We start from the raw sequence: 23,274 nt of genomic DNA, 5'->3' as shown, positions 1-23,274 counted from the left end.
ATTGCCTTAATGAATATATATATATATATATATATATATATATATATATATATATATATATATATATATATATATATATATATATATATATATATATATATATATGTTACCATGGTTAAGCTGACAAAGTAGTGTGGACGATTGCCCTGGCCATTTCCCTATTCTCTATTTTTATATAAGAGGTATCTGAAGCACCATAATATAGTTATATTTTTCTAAAATGGCCTAGCACTGCTGCCCAGAATCCATTGCTTAAACTGATTGAATATGGCTTAAGACTTGGAAAGGTTCTATTATTTCTCTGATGTGTGTTCTCATGTACTGTACATTTAACTTTAGCTACACAAGTGAATTGCTTTATCCTTTATTAGGATTCCCCTTAGAGCTGCCTTATATTGTATATCTAGTTCTCCTATATGTATAACATATCTTTCAGTCTTCTACATGTTAAGACCATCGCACTGTGGCACATAATCTTTGCTTACATTTTACGGTAATTTTAGGGAATTAAAGGGACAGTCTAGTATAAATGAAACCTTGATTATTCAGAATACTTTTAATTCAGTAACGTTTCGGGGTGGTTAGCCCTGTCCTCAGACCATTGGTCTGAGGACGCGGCTAACCACCCCGAAACGTCACTGAATTAAAAGTATTCTGATTTAAGACCCGGAGAGTGCGCTCCTATTTTCTACTTATTTATATATATATATATATATATATACACATATTATTATTACACAGGTATCACTAAGACATGTGATCTTCATTGCGCCAGGTATATTTGTATACTGATGTCTCATTGGTTAGGATTTACTATTTTTTCCTTTATCTTTTAGGTTGTATGCCATTTCTACCACATAACCTTTTGAACTCTGTAACAGAACCATATGTATGTTTATATGTTAAGATATACCTGTTAATTGGAAAATTATCTCAATAAAAAACAGAATTTATGTTTACCTGATAAATTACTTTCTCCAACGGTGTGTCCGGTCCACGGCGTCATCCTTACTTGTGGGATATTCTCTTCCCCAACAGGAAATGGCAAAGAGCCCAGCAAAGCTGGTCACATGATCCCTCCTAGGCTCCGCCTACCCCAGTCATTCGACCGACGTTAAGGAGGAATATTTGCATAGGAGAAACCATATGATACCGTGGTGACTGTAGTTAAAGAAAATAAATTATCAGACCTGATTAAAAAACCAGGGCGGGCCGTGGACCGGACACACCGTTGGAGAAAGTAATTTATCAGGTAAACATAAATTCTGTTTTCTCCAACATAGGTGTGTCCGGTCCACGGCGTCATCCTTACTTGTGGGAACCAATACCAAAGCTTTAGGACACGGATGATGGGAGGGAGCAAATCAGGTCACCTAGATGGAAGGCACCACGGCTTGCAAAACCTTTCTCCCAAAAATAGCCTCAGAAGAAGCAAAAGTATCAAACTTGTAAAATTTGGTAAAAGTGTGCAGTGAAGACCAAGTCGCTGCCCTACATATCTGATCAACAGAAGCCTCGTTCTTGAAGGCCCATGTGGAAGCCACAGCCCTAGTGGAATGAGCTGTGATTCTTTCGGGAGGCTGCCGACCGGCAGTCTCGTAAGCCAATCTGATGATGCTTTTAATCCAAAAAGAGAGAGAGGTAGAAGTTGCTTTTTGACCTCTCCTTTTACCGGAATAAACAACAAACAAGGAAGATGTTTGTCTAAAATCCTTTGTAGCATCTAAATAGAATTTTAGAGCGCGAACAACATCCAAATTGTGCAACAAACGTTCCTTCTTCGAAACTGGTTTCGGACACAGAGAAGGTACGATAATCTCCTGGTTAATGTTTTTGTTAGAAACAACTTTTGGAAGAAAACCAGGTTTAGTACGTAAAACCACCTTATCTGCATGGAACACCAGATAAGGAGGAGAACACTGCAGAGCAGATAATTCTGAAACTCTTCTAGCAGAAGAAATTGCAACCAAAAACAAAACTTTCCAAGATAATAACTTAATATCAACGGAATGTAAGGGTTCAAACGGAACCCCCTGAAGAACTGAAAGAACTAAGTTGAGACTCCAAGGAGGAGTCAAAGGTTTGTAAACAGGCTTGATTCTAACCAGAGCCTGAGCAAAGGCTTGAACATCTGGCACAGCTGCCAGCTTTTTGTGAAGTAACACAGACAAGGCAGAAATCTGTCCCTTCAGGGAACTTGCAGATAATCCTTTTTCCAATCCTTCTTGAAGGAAGGATAGAATCTTAGGAATCTTAACCTTGTCCCAAGGGAACCCTTTAGATTCACACCAACAGATATATTTTTTCCAAATTTTGTGGTAAATCTTTCTAGTTACAGGCTTTCTGGCCTGAACAAGAGTATCGATAACAGAATCTGAGAACCCTCGCTTCGATAAGATCAAGCGTTCAATCTCCAAGCAGTCAGCTGGAGTGAGACCAGATTCGGATGTTCGAACAGACCTTGAACAAGAAGGTCTCGTCTCAAAGGTAGCTTCCATGGTGGAGCCGATGACATATTCACCAGATCTGCATACCAAGTCCTGCGTGGCCACGCAGGAGCTATCAAGATCACCGACGCCCTCTCCTGATTGATCCTGGCTACCAGCCTGGGGATGAGAGGAAACGGCGGGAATACATAAGCTAGTTTGAAGGTCCAAGGTGCTACTAGTGCATCCACTAGAGCCGCCTTGGGATCCCTGGATCTGGACCCGTAGCAAGGAACTTTGAAGTTCTGACGAGAGGCCATCAGATCCATGTCTGGAATGCCCCACAGTTGAGTGACTTGGGCAAAGATTTCCGGATGGAGTTCCCACTCCCCCGGATGCAATGTCTGACGACTCAGAAAATCCGCTTCCCAATTTTCCACTCCTGGGATGTGGATAGCAGACAGGTGGCAGGAGTGAGACTCCGCCCATAGAATGATTTTGGTCACTTCTTCCATCGCTAGGGAACTCCTTGTTCCCCCCTGATGGTTGATGTACGCAACAGTTGTCATGTTGTCTGATTGAAACCGTATGAACTTGGCCCTCGCTAGCTGAGGCCAAGCCTTGAGAGCATTGAATATCGCTCTCAGTTCCAGAATATTTATCGGTAGAAGAGATTCTTCCCGAGACCAAAGACCCTGAGCTTTCAGGGATCCCCAGACCGCGCCCCAGCCCATCAGACTGGCGTCGGTCGTGACAATGACCCACTCTGGTCTGCGGAAGGTCATCCCTTGTGACAGGTTGTCCAGGGACAGCCACCAACGGAGTGAGTCTCTGGTCCTCTGATTTACTTGTATCTTCGGAGACAAGTCTGTATAGTCCCCATTCCACTGACTGAGCATGCACAGTTGTAATGGTCTTAGATGAATGCGCGCAAAAGGAACTATGTCCATTGCCGCTACCATCAAACCTATCACTTCCATGCACTGCGCTATGGAAGGAAGAGGAACGGAATGAAGTATCCGACAAGAGTCTAGAAGTTTTGTTTTTCTGGCCTCTGTCAGAAAAATCCTCATTTCTAAGGAGTCTATTATTGTTCCCAAGAAGGGAACCCTTGTTGACGGAGATAGAGAACTTTTTTCCACGTTCACTTTCCATCCGTGAGATCTGAGAAAGGCCAGGACAATGTCCGTGTGAGCCTTTGCTTGAGGAAGGGACGACGCTTGAATCAGAATGTCGTCCAAGTAAGGTACTACAGCAATGCCCCTTGGTCTTAGCACAGCTAGAAGGGACCCTAGTACCTTTGTGAAAATCCTTGGAGCAGTGGCTAATCCGAAAGGAAGCGCCACGAACTGGTAATGCTTGTCCAGGAATGCGAACCTTAGGAACCGATGATGTTCCTTGTGGATAGGAATATGTAGATACGCATCCTTTAAATCCACCGTGGTCATGAATTGACCTTCCTGGATGGAAGGAAGAATTGTTCGAATGGTTTCCATCTTGAACGATGGAACCTTGAGAAACTTGTTTAAGATCTTGAGATCTAAGATTGGTCTGAACGTTCCCTCTTTTTTGGGAACTATGAACAGATTGGAGTAGAACCCCATCCCTTGTTCTCCTAATGGAACAGGATGAATCACTCCCATTTTTAACAGGTCTTCTACACAATGTAAGAATGCCTGTCTTTTTATGTGGTCTGAAGACAACTGAGACCTGTGGAACCTCCCCCTTGGGGGAAGCCCCTTGAATTCCAGAAGATAACCTTGGGAGACTATTTCTAGCGCCCAAGGATCCAGAACATCTCTTGCCCAAGCCTGAGCGAAGAGAGAGAGTCTGCCCCCCACCAGATCCGGTCCCGGATCGGGGGCCAACATTTCATGCTGTCTTGGTAGCAGTGGCAGGTTTCTTGGCCTGCTTTCCCTTGTTCCAGCCTTGCATTGGTCTCCAAGCTGGTTTGGCTTGAGAAGTATTACCCTCTTGCTTAGAGGACGTAGCACTTTGGGCTGGTCCGTTTCTACGAAAGGGACGAAAATTAGGTTTATTTTTGGCCTTGAAAGGCCGATCCTGAGGAAGGGCGTGGCCCTTACCCCCAGTGATATCAGAGATAATCTCTTTCAAGTCAGGGCCAAACAGCGTTTTCCCCTTGAAAGGAATGTTAAGTAGCTTGTTCTTGGAAGACGCATCAGCTGACCAAGATTTCAACCAAAGCGCTCTGCGCGCCACAATAGCAAACCCAGAATTCTTAGCCGCTAACCTAGCCAATTGCAAAGTGGCGTCTAGGGTGAAAGAATTAGCCAATTTGAGAGCATTGATTCTGTCCATAATCTCCTCATAAGGAGGAGAATCACTATCGACCGCCTTTACCAGCTCATCGAACCAGAAACACGCGGCTGTAGCGACAGGGACAATGCATGAAATTGGTTGTAGAAGGTAACCCTGCTGAACAAACATCTTTTTAAGTAAACCTTCTAATTTTTTATCCATAGGATCTTTGAAAGCACAACTATCTTCTATGGGTATAGTGGTGCGTTTGTTTAAAGTGGAAACCGCTCCCTCGACCTTGGGGACTGTCTGCCATAAGTCCTTTCTGGGGTCGACCATAGGAAACAATTTTTTAAATATGGGGGGAGGGACGAAAGGAATACCGGGCCTTTCCCATTCTTTATTTATAATGTCCGCCACCCGCTTGGGTATAGGAAAAGCTTCTGGGAGCCCCGGGACCTCTAGGAACTTGTCCATTTTACATAGTTTCTCTGGGATGACCAAATTGTCACAATCATCCAGAGTGGATAATACCTCCTTAAGCAGAGCGCGGAGATGTTCCAACTTAAATTTAAACGTAATCACATCAGGTTCAGCTTGTTGAGAAATGTTCCCTGAATCAGTAATTTCTCCCTCAGACAAAACCTCCCTGGCCCCATCAGACTGGTTTAGGGGCCCTTCAGAACCATTATTATCAGCGTCGTCATGCTCTTCAGTATCTAAAACAGAGCAGTCGCGCTTACGCTGATAAGTGTGCATTTTGGCTAAAATGTTTTTGACAGAATTATCCATTACAGCCGTTAATTGTTGCATAGTAAGGAGTATTGGCGCGCTAGATGTACTAGGGGCCTCCTGAGTGGGCAAGACTCGTGTAGACGAAGGAGGGAATGATGCAGTACCATGCTTACTCCCCTCGCTTGAGGAATCATCTTGGGCATCATTGTCATTGTCACATAAATCACATTTATTTAAATGAGAAGGAACTCTGGCTTCCCCACATTCAGAACACAGTCTATCTGGTAGTTCAGACATGTTAAACAGGCATAAACTTGATAACAAAGTACAAAAAACGTTTTAAAATAAAACCGTTACTGTCACTTTAAATTTTAAACTGAACACACTTTATTACTGCAATTGCGAAAAAATATGAAGGAATTGTTCAAAATTCACCAAAATTTCACCACAGTGTCTTAAAGCCTTAAAAGTATTGCACACCAAATTTGGAAGCTTTAACCCTTAAAATAACGGAACCGGAGCCATTTTTAACTTTAACCCCTTTACAGTCCCTGGTATCTGCTTTGCTGAGACCCAACCAAGCCCAAAGGGGAATACGATACCAAATGACGCCTTCAGAAAGTCTTTTCTATGTATCAGAGCTCCTCACACATGCGACTGCATGTCATGCCTCTCAAAAACAAGTGCGCAACACCGGCGCGAAAATGAGGCTCTGCCTATGATTTGGGAAAGCCCCTAAAGAATAAGGTGTCTAAAACAGTGCCTGCCGATATAAACTTATCAAAATACCCAGATTAAATGATTCCTCAAGGCTAAATATGTGTTAATAATGAATCGATTTAGCCCAGAAAAAGTCTACAGTCTTAATAAGCCCTTGTGAAGCCCTTATTTACTATCTTAATAAACATGGCTTACCGGATCCCATAGGGAAAATGACAGCTTCCAGCATTACATCGTCTTGTTAGAATGTGTCATACCTCAAGCAGCAAGAGACTGCTCACTGTTCCCCCAACTGAAGTTAATTCCTCTCAACAGTCCTGTGTGGAACAGCCATGGATTTTAGTAACGGTTGCTAAAATCATTTTCCTCATACAAACAGAAATCTTCATCTCTTTTCTGTTTCTGAGTAAATAGTACATACCAGCACTATTTTAAAATAACAAACTCTTGATTGAATAATAAAAAACTACAGTTAAACACTAAAAAACTCTAAGCCATCTCCGTGGAGATGTTGCCTGTACAACGGCAAAGAGAATGACTGGGGTAGGCGGAGCCTAGGAGGGATCATGTGACCAGCTTTGCTGGGCTCTTTGCCATTTCCTGTTGGGGAAGAGAATATCCCACAAGTAAGGATGACGCCGTGGACCGGACACACCTATGTTGGAGAAAAATTATTTAGGAAAATAAAGAAGAAACAAAGGTATGCAGGTACCAATCAGCAGCTAACTCCCACTAGTGTAGGATATGTTCGTATTCAATTTCAACAATGGATATCAAGAAAACAAAGCACATTTGAAATTGTAAAAGTGTATTAAATAGACATGCTCTATCTGATCCTTGGAAGTTTAATTTATACCTTCCTATCCCTTTAAGTAATAGTTTCAGTTATTTTGGCTTTTTTTTAATCTGTTTGAATTGTATACTTTTGATTAATTATTCCCTCTTTTTCTATAAATGTACTGTGTATTTTTGTTCATATTAAATATTAAGGGCCAGATTACAAGTGGAGCGCTAAATATCGCTTTTGTAAAAGCGATATTTGCGCTCCACTGAGTAATGCCAGCGCACCCTAATGTGTGCTGGTATTACAAGTTGACAGCAATGCTCACAAGAGTGCTCTTCCATATGCTCTAATGGGAGCCTCATGAGACATGACATGAGAACCTAGCGCAGCAAAAGGGGTAAGTAGTGCAGCGATAGCAGCAAATTGTAAATATATATGTATATGACCATAAACATGTATCTCCAGTTCATATAGTGGCATAGTCTCTCTCACCCCAAAGGCTAAAGGTGAAATTAGATGCTTGCATCACTTTGATTTTCTCTGAACTATGCTGATATTAAACAATTCCTTGTTATTTACTAGGAAATATTCACATCAGATGTATATTGTACAATCAAAGCTGGAATCTCTACAAGTACACAATTTATCAGGCAGATTCATGGTCCTACTAACGGACACAAGCATGCATCTTGCTCTTGTTTAAAGCTTTGACAATGTGCAACTTAGTGTGCCGACAAATGTTGAGGCTTTATCCCGGTATGCAACTCACACTGTGCCTGATATTCAAAACCTCTCTGCTCAGATGATATATTCTAAAATGATACTCCAGCATTGCAAGATCCCTAGTGAAATTTTCAAAAGGCAGATTTTGCTTTAATTCTCCAAGGGGCTTTTTCTGCATTTCTCTATGTGAAGGAGAGACAAGCCCAGTGCAATACAGCACTGCAAAACATGACAGTTTTGCAGCATTTACACTTTGTGCTTTCTATTTTATTTCACTTTAAACTTCTGATTCGATTTTATTACATTTAAACTTTGTGCTTTCTATTTTGTATTTTATTTTGTATACAGCAGTGTATTTAGGATTATGAATTTGCACATTCTGATTCTGCCTTATCAGTTTCTGTGTAACTTTAACAAATGAGTCTCATACTTTGTATATTTATTTGTTTCTTTTACCAATTACATTGCACATTTATTCTGTTTAAACTGAAACTAAAAAAACTGAGAGCTTTATTAATTTCTATGGGGTCAGATAATCAAACATTCTCTAATTTGGAGAGAGATTACAAGGCAGACTTCAAATGGGCTGAACTCACTGAATTTTCTAAGAAAAGGGAAGGAACCTGGAAGTCCCAGAAAAAATGAGAGATGTCTTCTATAAAAAAGAAATGAATATCTCTGGGATACAGAATTTCACATGGGAGAGCGAAGGTAACTGAAGAATACATGGGGCTGATACATAAATTAAACTAAAATGTTTTCACTACAATTTAACTTGCTTTTGTCTATATTTTAGTATATATTACTTTTCTGTTAGTTAAAGTAAGTGTATTGTGAATTTTGAACAAACTTCAACTGTATACAGCTGGCAAGATAAATGAGTGAGTCCAACTTGTGTAAACGGCTTACCAAATTCACAATACTTGAGATAGAGCTTCAGGCATACCCTGAGAATTTCCCCGTTTAGCCCAGGGAACTGCCCTGTCGCTCCAACTATCCGAACCTGTCAGTTTTAGTTTGCAATGCAACAAATACAAGGTACAATGTAATTTGTAAAAGCTACACAGAAATATACAAAGTATTATCCTAATTTGTAACGCAGAAACTTTCAAACATAATCAGAATTTGTAAAATCACTGCTAGAGCTAAATCTAAATGTTTTAAAATATAAATGAGGAAATGGAAAGCTTAAATGCAATAATACTGAAAGGACCAAATCTGAAATATAAAGTGATATAAAATACAAAGCACAAAGTTTAAGTATAACAAAAATCTCATTTCACGCAGTGCTATATTGCACTGGGATTTACTCTCCTTCACATACACAAATGAGAGAGATTTCACAGTGCTATTTTTCTTTTGAGCATTCAGTGAGTTCAGCCCCTGTGAAGACTGAACTGCAATCTCTCTCCAAGCTGGAGAATACTTTGAATATCAGGGCCTATATAAGAACAATGCAAGCATTCCTTAGATGCTTGGTTGTTATATTATCTAAATGTAGGTAGCCTCTGCTCCTTGCTTATTCTGGCTGTCCACCCTGTTAGTGTCTTGCTGGCCTATCCTGCATATAGTATGCTGCATTACCTGCAAGTTAAAGGGATATGAAACCCAGTTTTTTTCTTTCATGATTTAGAAAGAGCATGCAATTTTAAACAACTTTCTAATTTACTTCTATTTTCTAATTTGCTTTATTCTCTTGATATCCTGTGCTTAAAAGCATATCTAGATAGGCTCAGTAGCTGCTGATTGGTGGTTGCACATAGATGCCTTGTGTGATTGGCTTACCCATATGCATTGCTATTTCTTCAACAAAGGATATCTAAAGAATTAAGCAAACTAAATAAAATAAGTAAATTGGAATGTTGTTTTAAAATGTATTCTCTATCTGAATCATGAAAGAAAAAAAATTGGGTTTAATGTACCTTTAAGAAGCAACAGTTATCAGATCACTGCTTCGGAACCTTTATGCTAGCTCTTAGCTGGCGAATTAAAATCACCCCAGACACATTCGCCCGGGGTGATTGACAGCCCCTATTCGTGCACCATTGGGCTAGCACACTGGTTTTTAAACCTGTCCTCAGGCCTCCCTAACAGGCCAGATTTTGAGGATATCTGAACTGGAGCACAGGTGAAATAATCAACTGATTAGTGAACATGTTTATTTACCTGCTCTCACAGAAGGTAATCCTAAAAATCTGTTCTGTTTGGGAGGCTTGAGGAAAGTTTGAAAACCAGTGGGCTAGCGCGAGCAGGAGGTGGCACTGCACAAGCAGAAGCTTGTGCAATATTAAATGTGGGCAGCGTATTGTTGCCAGCATTCTGCAATCCTGGGTGGACAAGTTTGCAGAAGCGACCCCTGTCTGTCCAGGTTTGGCCCCATTGTTTTGATGCTCACTATCTCCATCCACTATGTGTTCTGTTGGTCATTATCTGCATACTACATCGTGCTGGCCTATTAGGCATGGCAGAATTTAATTATTTGGCATTCATTTACTGAACAAATGCCAAATATGACCGCAGGCATTGACATTTAGCTATATTCAAAGCTGGATGTTTTTAGTGTAAATTTGCAACACAAATATCTGTGCAAATCCAGTGTTGCACTTTTACACTACTATATCAGGCATCGAAAATAGCTGAATGTCTCTGCCTTCGGTCATATTTAACATTCGTTTAGTATACGATTGCCGAATAACAAAATTCTGCCTAAGCCTAATATCTACTGTCCTGCTAGCTGTAAACTGCTCGCAATTACCTGCATATTGTGTCTCACTAGTCATTACCTGCTTACAGTGTCCAGCTAGTCACTACTTGCTTAAAGCATTTCTCTGGCTATTACCTGCATATTGTACCATTGTAAATCTGCTAATCATTCCTGGCTCTCTGGAAGTCTAGCCTGATTTACCAGAGACATATGTGATATACATGCATATACTTTAGTCTTTCATTAATTAATTTAAAGCTATTTCTTTTCATCAGTTTAGCAATGGCTAATCTATTAACAACCTTCAGAAACCCAATCTGTGACCCTCAAAATCAGCTTGACTTGGAAAATTAGCATAAACACTGGGAAAAACGTGATCACCGTCTGTTTGCAGCTTGTATTTATACACTGGTATCCAATTTGGACCAGTGATCAAAATCCTGGTCCAAATTTTTTTTTTTTTTAACAATTTGCAAAAAAAATTTGGTTTACATGAATTTCTATGAAAACAATAAAAGGTATTTTGTGGTGGCACAATCCTGTTGCAACCTCTTGTGACCTTTTTTAAATTTTTTTTTTTTTAATAACCTTAAACACCTCGACCTAGTGTAAATACCAGCCACAAAGTAGGAGTAAAGTCATTGAATATTTTCATCAACAATAATAGGTGGCAAAAGGAACCACTGATTGCAAAAAGTTCACACAAATAGCACTGTCTTATTCCTTTGAGAATCAAATAATATTGTGTAAGAAGTGTTTGGTGCAACTTTATTCACAGCAAAATTAGCAAAAATTTAAAACATAACAGCTTTATTAGAACAATCTAAAATAGGGGATTGTTAAAATTAGTATCTGAAACTAGAAGACCTCTGCAATAGTTAATACCACCGTTCTGCTAGTAACATAAAATCACCACTACTGCAGCAGTTATGTAGGAATATAGACTAAGATAAGTCAATAAATCAGGCATACTGTGACTCTTGTAGCTTACACCACGCTAACAACACGTGTGTGATAATGTGTCAGAATGGAGACACTGCCAATAATGATAATGAGTATATAGCTAAAGTGTAACTATCAGATTAGGAATATAATATAGCCCTAGAATGGTTTTCAGATGTGCTCCTACTTTAAAACAAAAATTAGCACCTAGTAAAATAGTCGTTTTCAAAAGAAATACGCATCACACATTACCTTTGAAAACCACAGGTCATACTAAAAAACCAGGAGCTTTCAAATGTAACAAAAAGAGATGCCTAATGTGCAAATCTATCAATCATGGTAGCAATAGTATAACTAGTCACACCACAGTGAGACATTTGAGATCAAAACCCATATAAATTGTGGTACGGAGTATGTTATATAAGCCCTCACATTTGAATGTGGACTGCAGTATTTAGGACGTACTTGTAGACAGATAAGAACTAGGTGGAGTTAATGCAACAGGAATTTGAAGAATGGCTCCTTAAAACATAGTGTATCCAGACACAGCGTTCATCAACATAGAAAGTGCAATACATTTGTTATTACACACATTGAGAGCATATCATGTACATTTAGAGGAAACAGATACAGTCGACTTTGTCAGAGAGAGACGTACTGGATTTATAAATTCCAGTCCCTTTTTCCCCTGGGACTTAACGAAGTTATAGATCTAGCAGCCTTTTGAAATCATATGTATATTCCCTACAGTCAATTATAACTTGGGGTAGAGCATATACATTGATTACACTGCATTTGATCTTATTTAGCTATTTCAATATTAAGTTCATATCTACTTAGGACTTATTATTTTTTATCTGAGAATATTGACACTTACATATTTTTGAGCATACACACTGTTTCAATTCACATTTAATCTCACTGATGATAGAATATGGAGTGTATTGCTTCAAGTATTATCACACTAGTTCTGCTTGTTCACTTTCTCACTAGTGACATCGGTAATGTTAATGGTTCTCACTTACAATTTCTCTTCATATAGAGGCACATAATAACATATACTATCGAGGTGGCCATTTACTATGCTGCCCTGCTTTTTGACACAACACTTATTCTTCCCATTGGCACACCCTTATAGGATTCACTCACTTAATATTAGCGATACACATATACATTGTTCACTACACAGAACAGGCACCGTTCTGCATTTACTCACTTAATATTAGCGATACACATATACATTGTTCACTACACAGAACAGGCACCGTTCTGCATTTACTATCGGCTTTATTATTATTATTACCAATTATCACAAATAGTATCACACTTTTAATACTATACGGGTTATGCCCCATTTTTGCTTACTGTGCACATAACTTTTGTAGCTCACTAATATGAATAATAACAAACCGCTAAAAATTGTTTAAAAAAATTGGTTAATTAGAAATAATTTACTTTCAGTATAAAAATCAGTATTTGTACTATATTGGCATAATATTTGATGCCCTGTTTTTGATTGGTCTGCTGAAGGATATGTCAGGGTGCCAGGAATCAGACTGAGACGAGAAGTGCAAAAATAATCACACCTTTATTAATAGCAAAAAATAATAAAAATTCCACAAGTCAAATAACAAGCCAGGAGTCAAAACCAGAGCTGGTAGTCAGACGAGCCGGAATCAGGAACAAGGAAAACAGCAGAGTCAGGAACAAGCCAGGGTTCAGGAACCAGGAAGGACGTCAGGCAGCCAGGTAAAACACAGGAGCTCTCACAAACAGGTCTGAGACAACGCAAGGGCAAAGCATACTGAACAGAGGCCCTTTAAATAATAAGTGATGACATCACAATTCTGAGACCGCATCCTGTCTCACATGGATGATGCACAACAGTCTGGCCATAAAAGGAAGTGCAGGCAATGAGCAGCATCCCCCACAATGCACCAAGACAGGAAGAGAGGTGAGTAAAATGGCTGCCAGCAGCACATGGCAAACACAACAGGGAAAAAACCCTGACAGGATAGAAGTTAGGACTAGTATTATATTGGCAGACTGTCCGATTGCTACATATTTTTATAACCATTAGAGACTTTTGTCTAAAAAGGGTTCTTTATTTGGTAATAATAATTATATATCTTGGAGTTCTGGCTATTCTGTATCAAGTCTGTATTTGATCGCCACGAGTTACATTAAATACGGCGATCGTTGATGAAGGGGTTATAGGCATTGGAGTCAAGCTGCATCTCCCCTATAAAAATGATACGGATTTACAAATATATAAAATATTGCATACACATCCTGATAGGCATTTGTGGGTAGCCTATCATTGACGTACATCAACACAATGGAGCCCAAATGTGTTGATTGGTTGCATAGAGGGTGTGTATATGGCTATATGGCAACTGGCTAGGATTGGTTAAGTGTAGGCTTAGTTGAGTGTGTTTACTGTGCCACATAGGTTTTTTTTTGTGTCTCCTAGTCATAATGTGCTGTTCGGTGTTTCTCTTACTGACTTGGAAGCATAACATCAAGATTAATACGTTTGTGAGTGACGAATTTCACTTATAACTACTTAATAGAATTCTAACTTGCTGATTGGTTAAACGGAAGGTGTGTCTAAGTCCACACTTGCGGATTGGCCAAATATCGTCTAAACACCTAGCACACGCATTGTTTTGCACGCTATCTATTCTCCCATTCAAAACACGTGAATAATAGTTTTAAAAATAAGATGGCTTAGTAGATTATTCAGAAGAGTCACACACTCCGAATGTCGGATAAACTTTCAGAGGAAAGACGATTGCAAAATTCCTAAAAATGACCTTAACAAACCACTGATCTAACACCACACTTATATTTAATGGAGGTGTGTATTATTATTGTTACCAACACTAATGAATTGTTTATTAGATGTATTATATATGAATTATATATAGATCAACTATACACTTTAGATCATTTGTATCTGCATACCATTTGGATTATACAAGAATTATTTTCAGAAATTGTGGAAATTTATAAATATTTTTGTTATATGCACTGTGCAATTACCAGATACTACATTTGTTTGCGTTGAAATGAGAACTCATTTTCTAAAGTTATTTAAGTGTAACCCTCATATACTTTGTGAATACGAATAGGCATTGTTATTTATTATACTCTCTCTCTCTCTCTCTCTCTCTCTCTCTCTCTCTCTCTCTCTCTCTCTCTCTCTCTCTCTCTCTCTCTCTATATATATATATATATATATATATATATATATATATATATATATATATATATATATTTATTTTTTTAAACTGCTATTATCAGATTGATGTGCACCAATTAACAATGTAACTAGAAACGCCCACTAGGGATGTGTCCTAGCTTACTATTGGTTCAAGCTTTGTTTAAATGGATTGTCAGTTAGAAGGTTCATTATGCCTGATGAAAAAGCCCATGCTGGGTTGAGAAACGCGTTGTATTATTTTAATATTGCTTGCTGTGGTTTTAATATTCAAATATTTGTTTTAATAAACTGAACTTGTTTTATGCAAGCTTTGGTTCATTACCTTCTATAGCAGCTTTCTATACTGCTTCTGACCATCCATTAGCAATCATTGTGACAGGATCCCCCTGTATCGTCCACTCTGCACCTGGAAAGGTTTAGCTGGTACACCTGAAGATTCCAGCCAGCTCCTACTAGTACATCAGTGTACTTGGGCATATTGTGAGTACCCATTTGGCTCTTTCTTATGCTTGTATATATAGATATACTGATGTACACATGAGGCGCCCCTCTTGTTCCTTATTTTTCTAATGTCAGTGGCAATATTACAGCCATATTTTAACATCTAAATGGTGATCGGGATCACATATCTGTTGTCATATTTTCTACTATAGGTTGCCTGTGTATTTAGCAGGATCTGTTGCGACAGTGTGTATTTTATGGTACAACATCTTGATACTCCGTAATTATTACTTTTATCCTTCCAACAGCCCAGCAAAATGTGCGGGCTGTGAAACATTAGACGAATACATATAAAACGGAAATTCTAGATGGTACCTTTTATACTAACCACGGTATCCTATGTTAGATAAAAGATAAGCATTGCTATCATAGCAACTATACTATTTATACTCAATGTTTTTTATGTGATTTAATCCATCTCTCACCTATAACTGACCTGCTATTAAGCCAAGTGCTTAACGTGTTGCTACTAATTGTGGGCTACATACATGTGCACAATATTTGGATATAAAACATGACCACTTACTTACCACATTTAGCTAAGTGTGTATATAACGGTGTAGATCAGATATTTCTATTCCTAATCTGATAGTTACTCTTTAGCTATACGCTCATTACCATTATTGGCAGTGTCTCCATTCTGACACATTATCAGACATGTGTTGTTAGCGTGGTGTAAGCTACAAGAGTCACCTCTACAGTATGCCTGATTTGACTCATCTTAGTCTAAACATAACTGCTGCAGTAGTGGTGAATTTATGTTACTAGTAGAACGATGGTATTTACTATTGCAGAGGTCTTGTAGTTTCAGATACTAGTTTTTACAATCCCCTATTTTAGATTGTTCTAATAAAGCTGTTATGTTTTAATTTTTTGCTGTGAATAAAGTTGCACCAAACACTTCTTACACAATATTATTTGATTCTAAAAGGAATAAAATAGTGTTATTTGTGTATTCTTTTTGCAATCGGTGGTTCGTTTTCTTACCTATTGTTGTTGAAAATATTCCTTGCCAATACACGGCACCTCACTGCTTAAAATATTTTTTTTATCAATTCTAATAAAGCAGTATACTAACATTCCCTAAGGTGGTGCAATTGATTTTTTTTCATTGTAAAGTCATTGAAGGCTAAATAAATATAAATGAACCACAAACTAGGGCACCGGTATTTTCCTTTTACCAGGGAGATGTTCGGAACCTTCATCACAGGCCAACTGGACAAGATGCAGTGCTTCTAGGTAACAAAAGCCTCTCCCAAAGCATTAGCCTTTACCACACTAGCCCTCTACTGCCCCTAAACCACAGCCAGTGCAACTTATATTGAACCCTCACTCCACAGCATTAATCCTAACCACACAGTCTCCCCATAGCTATAACCCCTACTCCCTATAGCGTTAACCCTTACGACAACTTTAAACCGCAGTTTTACTTTGACCTCCACCACTGTATTAAACCTTACTATACCATCCTTTCACTATTACTGCACTCTGCCTCCCTTAGCATATAAACTCTTACCACAACCTTCCCACATTACTTTAATCCTAACTGCAGCCAGCATTTGTTCTATTAACACCCAAATTAAATATGTTTGCCCTACTCTTCTTTAGCTTCTTCTATACACTATAAATACGGTCGTTAATAGTCCTGTTCTTCACCATAAACTCTGCCTGGTCTTTTAAATAGATTTTTTAAAAGAAATCCTGATTAATTACTAAATCAGTATAGAGGTGCTTTTCAATAAGTTAATCGAGTGATGGGGTTAAAAGTATTGGGGGCTGTGTGGTAAGGATAATATACTGGAACATTTTGGGTTAATAACAGCAGTGTGAATGGTGGGAGTTTATAGAGTGTGTGATGGATATAAACTGTGATTAGGGTAAATAGTGAGGCGGTATGGCCTAAAGTATGTGGACACCAGATCAACACACCTACATTAGCTTGTTGAACATCCCATTCCAAAAACTTGGGCATTAATATGGAGTCCCCTTTACAGCTATAACAGCATCACTCTTCTGGGAAGACTTTCCACAAGATTTTTGAGTGTCAGTGGGAAGTTCTGGCTTGCAATCAGCATTCCAATTCATCACAAAGGTGTTCATTTGGGTTTCGATCAGGGCTCTGTGCAGGCCACTCAAGTTCTTCTACACCAAGCTTGTCAAACAATGTCTTCTTAGAACACGGTTTGTGCACATGGACACAGTCATGCCAGAACAGGAAAGGGCCTTTCCCAATCCAGAGATTTTAGCCCCGAATTGTTCAAAATATTTTTGTATCCTGTAGCCTTAAAGGGACACTGACCCCAAAATTTTTCTTTTGTAATTCAAAAAGAGCATGCAATTTTAAGAAACTTTCTAATTTACTCCTATTATCAGTTTTTCTTCGTTCTCTTGCTATCTTTATTTGAAAAAGAATGCATCTAAGCTTTTTTTGGGTTCAGTACTCTGGACAGCACTTTTTTATTGGTGGATGAATTTATCCACCAATCAGCAAGGACAACCCAGGTTGTTTACAAAAAATGGGCCGGCATCTAAACTTACATTCTTGCATTTCAAATAAAGATACCAAGAGAATGAAGAAAATTTGATAATAGGAGTAAATTAGAAAGTTGCTTAAAATTTCATGCTCAATCTGAATCACGAAAGAAAAACTTTGAGTACAGTGTCCCTTTAAGATGGCCCTTTACTGGAACTAAGGGGTCTAGCTCAAACTCTGAGAAACAGCCCAGCCATTTATCCCTCCTCCACCAAACTTTACAATAAGCACTATGCATTCCAGTAGGTAGCAAACTTGTACCCATAAGACTGCCAGATAGTTAATTGTAATTTATCACTCCAGAGAACACATTTCTACTGCTCCAGTGGTTGTGTACAGCGGCTCGGCCATGGAAACCCATTTCATGAAGCACCTGATGCACTTTTATTGTGCTAATGTTTCTTCAAGAGGCAGTTTGGAACTCTGTAGAGAGTGATGCAATAGATGATAGGCACGCTATGTGTATTAGCAATCAACTGCCCTTCTCTATGAGTCTGCATGGTCTATCATGGGACTGTTGTTGCTTCTAGATGCTTCCACTTCATAACAATAGCACTTAAAGTTGTCTGGGGCAGGTCTAGTAAGGCAGAAATTTCACAAATTGGCAAAGGTAGCAACCTATAACAGTGCCATGTTTACAGTCACCAAGCTCTTCAGTACAACCAATTGTACTGCTAACGTCTGTCTACAGAGATTTTAAATGGCAATGTACTGGATTGTATGCACCTGTTAACTCAATAACTATTAGGGGCTCCACATACATTTGGCCATATAGTGTATGTAAGAATTAAAAAAATCATACAAGAAAGATGGGAAGTTTCTGGCAACTTACTTAGCTGATGCAACAAGATGAGCTCCTTGAGAGCCTTCTTCAAAATCAGTCTGTACAATAAGAATTTTATTTCTTGCTGAATGTTCAAGAAAACTCCTGTTATAAAAAACATAATATTTACAGACGTTGGACAGTGTTTATAACTTTTTGACATTTGACCCACAAAAAAAGAACAAATGGGTTTCATGTTCTTTAATGTATGAAACAGGAAAAAGTTTACCAGTAAAGGTTACCTGATTTTTTTCAGGAAAGCATATTCCGTGTCAAACTGCTGTAGTGACAACACTTCAATTAAATCAACATCTTCATGTAGCTCTTCCTTTAATATCTTCTTGTCAGCAGAAGTCAAAAGGCGTGAAAATGTAGTGATCTTGAAAACAGAAAACATTTTTCACAATGATGCCAATGTCATAAAAACATAATTTATGCTTACCTGATAAATTCCTTTCTTCTGTTGTGTGATCAGTCCACGGGTCATCATTACTTCTGGGATATTATCTGCTCCCCTACAGGAAGTGCAAGAGGATTCACCCAGCAGAGTTGCTATATAGCTCCTCCCCTCTACGTCACCTCCAGTCATTCGACCAAAGACCGACGAGAAAGGAGAAACCAAGGGTGTAGTGGTGACTGAATTATAATTTAAAAAATATGTACCTGCCTTAAAAAACAGGGCGGGCCGTGGACTGATCACACAACAGAAGAAAGGAATTTATCAGGTAAGCATAAATTATGTTTTCTTCTGTTATGTGTGATCAGTCCACGGGTCATCATTACTTCTGGGATACCAATACCAAAGCAAAAGTACACGGATGACGGGAGGGATAGGCAGGCTCATTATACAGAAGGAACCACTGCCTGAAGAACCTTTCTCCCAAAAATAGCCTCCGAAGAAGCAAAAGTGTCAAATTTGTAAAATTTGGAAAAAGTATGAAGCGAAGACCAAGTTGCAGCCTTGCAAATCTGTTCAACAGAGGCCTCATTCTTAAAGGCCCAAGTGGAAGCCACAGCTCTAGTGGAATGAGCTGTAATTCTTTCAGGAGGCTGCTGTCCAGCAGTCTCATAGGCTAAACGTATTATGCTACGAAGCCAAAAAGAGAGAGAGGTAGCAGAAGCTTTTTGACCTCTCCTCTGTCCAGAATAAACGACAAACAGGGAAGAAGTTTGGCGAAAATCTTTAGTTGCCTGCAAGTAGAACTTGAGGGCACGAACTACATCCAGATTGTGTAGAAGACGTTCCTTCTTTGAAGAAGGATTTGGACACAAGGATGGAACAACAATCTCTTGATTGATATTCCTGTTAGTGACTACCTTAGGTAAGAACCCAGGTTTAGTACGCAGAACTACCTTGTCTGAGTGAAAAATCAGATAAGGAGAATCACAATGTAGGGCTGATAACTCAGAGACTCTTCGAGCCGAGGAAATAGCCATTAAAAATAGAACTTTCCAAGATAACAATTTTATATCAATGGAATGAAGGGGTTCAAACGGAACACCCTGTAAAACGTTAAGAACTAAGTTTAAACTCCATGGCGGAGCAACAGTTTTAAACACAGGCTTGATCCTAGTTAAAGCCTGACAAAAGGCCTGGATGTCTGAATTCTCTGACAGACGCCTGTGTAACAAGATGGACAGAGCTGAGATCTGTCCCTTTAATGAGCTAGCCGATAAACCCTTTTCTAAACCTTCTTGTAGAAAAGACAATATCCTAGGAATCCTAACCTTACTCCAGGAGTAATCTTTGGATTCACACCAGTATAGGTATTTACGCCATATTTTATGGTAAATCTTTCTGGTAACAGGCTTCCTAGCCTGTATCAGGGTATCAATAACCGACTCAGAAAAACCACGTTTTGATAAAATCAAGCGTTCAATTTCCAAGCAGTCAGCTTCAGAGAAGTTAGACTTTGATGTTTGAATGGACCCTGAATCAGAAGGTCCTGTCTTAGAGGTAGAGACCAAGGCGGACAGGATGACATGTCCACTAGATCTGCATACCAAGTCCTGCGCGGCCATGCAGGCGCTATTAGAATCACAGATGCTCTCTCCTGTTTGATTTTGGCAATCAATCGAGGAAGCAGTGGGAAGGGTGGAAACACATAAGCCATCCTGAAGTTCCAAGGTGCTGTCAAAGCATCTATCAGAACCGCTCCCGGATCCCTGGATCTGGATCCGTAGCGAGGAAGTTTGGCGTTCTGGCGAGACGCTATGAGATCTATCTCTGGTTTGCCCCAACGTTGAAGTATTTGGGCAAAGACCTCCGGATGAAGTTCCCACTCCCCCGGATGAAGAGTCTGGCGACTCAAGAAATCCGCCTCCCAGATCTCCACTCCCGGGATGTGGATTGCTGACAGGTGGCAAGAGTGAGACTCTGCCCAGCGAATTATCTTTGATACTTCTATCATTGCTAGGGAGCTTCTTGTCCCTCCTTGATGGTTGATGTAAGCTACAGTCGTGATGTTGTCCGACTGAAACCTGATGAACCCCCGAGTCTTTAACTGGGGCCAAGCTAGAAGGGCATTGAGAACTGCTCTCAATTCCAGAATGTTTATTGGCAGGAGACTTTCCTCCTGACTCCATTGTCCCTGAGCCTTCAGAGAATTCCAGACAGCGCCCCAACCTAGAAGGCTGGCGTCTGTTGTTACGATTGTCCAGTCCGGCCTGCTGAACGGCATCCCCCTGGACAGATGTGGCCGAGAAAGCCACCATAGAAGAGAGTTTCTGGTCTCTTGATCCAGATTCAGAGTGGGGGACAAATCTGAGTAATCCCCATTCCACTGACTCAGCATGCACAATTGCAGCGGTTTGAGATGTAGGCGTGCAAAGGGTACTATGTCCATTGCTGCTACCATTAAGCCGATCACCTCCATGCATTGAGCTACTGACGGGAGTTGAATGGAATGAAGGACACGGCATACATTTAGAAGCTTTGTTAATCTGTCTTCTGTTAGATAAATCCTCATTTCTACAGAATCTATAAGAGTCCCCAAGAATGGAACTCTTGTGAGAGGCAAGAGAGAACTCTTCTTTTCGTTCACTTTCCATCCATGCGACCTTAGAAATGCCAGAACTAACTCTGTATGAGACTTGGCAGTTTGAAAGCTTGAAGCTTGTATCAGAATGTCGTCTAGGTACGGAGCTACCGAAATTCCTCGCGGTCTCAGAACCGCTAGAAGGGCACCCAGAACCTTTGTGAAGATTCTTGGAGCCGTAGCCAATCCGAATGGAAGGGCTACAAACTGGTAATGCCTGTCTAAAAAGGCAAACCTTAGATACCGGTAATGATCTTTGTGAATCGGTATGTGAAGGTAAGCATCCTTTAAATCCACTGTGGTCATGTATTGACCCTTTTGGATCATGGGTAAGATTGTCCGAATAGTTTCCATTTTGAACGATGGAACTCTTAGGAATTTGTTTAGGATCTTTAAATCCAAGATTGGCCTGAAAGTTCCCTCTTTTTTGGGAACCACAAACAGGTTTGAGTAAAACCCTTGTCCTTGTTCCGACCGCGGAACCGGATGGATCACTCCCATTAATAATAGATCTTGTACACAGCGTAGAAACGCGTCTTTCTTTATTTGGTTTGTTGACAACCTTGACAGATGGAATCTCCCTCTTGGGGGAGATAATTTGAAGTCTAGAAGGTATCCCTGAGATATGATCTCTAGCGCCCAGGGATCCTGGACATCTCTTGCCCAAGCCTGGGCGAAGAGAGAGAGTCTGCCCCCCACTAGATCCGGTCCCGGATCGGGGGCCCTCGGTTCATGCTGTCTTAGGGGCAGCAGCAGGTTTTCTGGCCTGCTTGCCCTTATTCCAGGACTGGTTAGGTTTCCAGCCTTGTCTGTAACGAGCAACAGCTCCTTCCTGTTTTGGTGCAGTGGAAGTTGATGCTGCACCTGCTTTGAAATTCCGAAAGGGACGAAAATTAGACTGTCTAGCCTTAGCTTTGGCTTTGTCTTGAGGTAGAGCGTGGCCCTTACCTCCTGTAATGTCAGCGATAATTTCTTTCAAACCGGGCCCAAATAAAGTTTGCCCCTTGAAAGGTATATTAAGTAATTTGGACTTAGAAGTTACATCAGCCGACCAGGATTTTAGCCACAGCGCCCTGCGTGCCTGAATGGCGAATCCTGAATTCTTAGCCGTAAGTTTGGTTAAATGTACTACGGCCTCCGAAATGAATGAATTAGCTAGTTTAAGGACTCTAAGCCTGTCCGTAATGTCGTCCAGCGTAGCTGAACTAAGGTTCTCTTCTAGAGACTCAATCCAAAATGCTGCCGCAGCCGTGATCGGCGCGATGCATGCAAGGGGTTGTAATATAAAACCTTGTTGAACAAACATTTTCTTAAGGTAACCCTCTAATTTTTTATCCATAGGATCTGAAAAAGCACAGCTATCCTCCACCGGGATAGTGGTACGCTTAGCTAAAGTAGAAACTGCTCCCTCCACCTTAGGGACCGTTTGCCATAAGTCCCGTGTGGTGGCGTCTATTGGAAACATCTTTCTAAATATTGGAGGGGGTGAGAACGGCACACCGGGTCTATCCCACTCCTTAGTAACAATTTCAGTTAATCTCTTAGGTATAGGAAAAACGTCAGTACTCGCCGGGTACCGCAAAGTATTTATCCAACCTACACATTTTCTCTGGTATTGCAACAGCGTTACAATCGTTGAGAGCTGCTAAGACCTCCCCTAGTAATACACGGAGGTTTTCCAATTTAAATTTAAAATTTGAAATATCTGAATCCAATCTGTTTGGATCAGAACCGTCACCTACAGAATGAAGCTCTCCGTCCTCATGCTCTGCAAGCTGTGACGCAGTATCAGACATGGCCCTAGAATTATCAGCGCACTCTGTTCTCACCCCAGAGTGATCACGCTTGCCTCTTAGTTCT

The 23,274-nt window shown here is 40.0% G+C and overlaps 1 protein-coding gene across 1 annotated transcript in view; it reads right to left on the bottom strand.

Annotated features, from left to right (window-relative positions):
• The window catches only part of RNF213 (ring finger protein 213), an 881,087-nt gene that overhangs the window by 171,916 nt on the left and 685,897 nt on the right, over positions 1-23,274 (bottom strand). Inside the window, exons 26-27 of the mRNA XM_053706514.1 lie at positions 18,619-18,755; positions 18,386-18,481 (exon numbers count right to left, since the gene is read on the bottom strand). Of these exons, the coding sequence (XP_053562489.1) occupies positions 18,386-18,481; positions 18,619-18,755 (233 nt within the window). The remainder of the gene's footprint in view (positions 1-18,385; positions 18,482-18,618; positions 18,756-23,274) is intronic.

The sequence above is a fragment of the Bombina bombina genome, chromosome 1, assembly GCF_027579735.1.
Source record: "Bombina bombina isolate aBomBom1 chromosome 1, aBomBom1.pri, whole genome shotgun sequence".
NCBI lineage: Eukaryota > Metazoa > Chordata > Amphibia > Anura > Bombinatoridae > Bombina > Bombina bombina.
The sequence above is the reverse complement of the archived record's forward strand: the minus strand, read 5'-3'. Positions and strand labels throughout refer to the sequence as shown.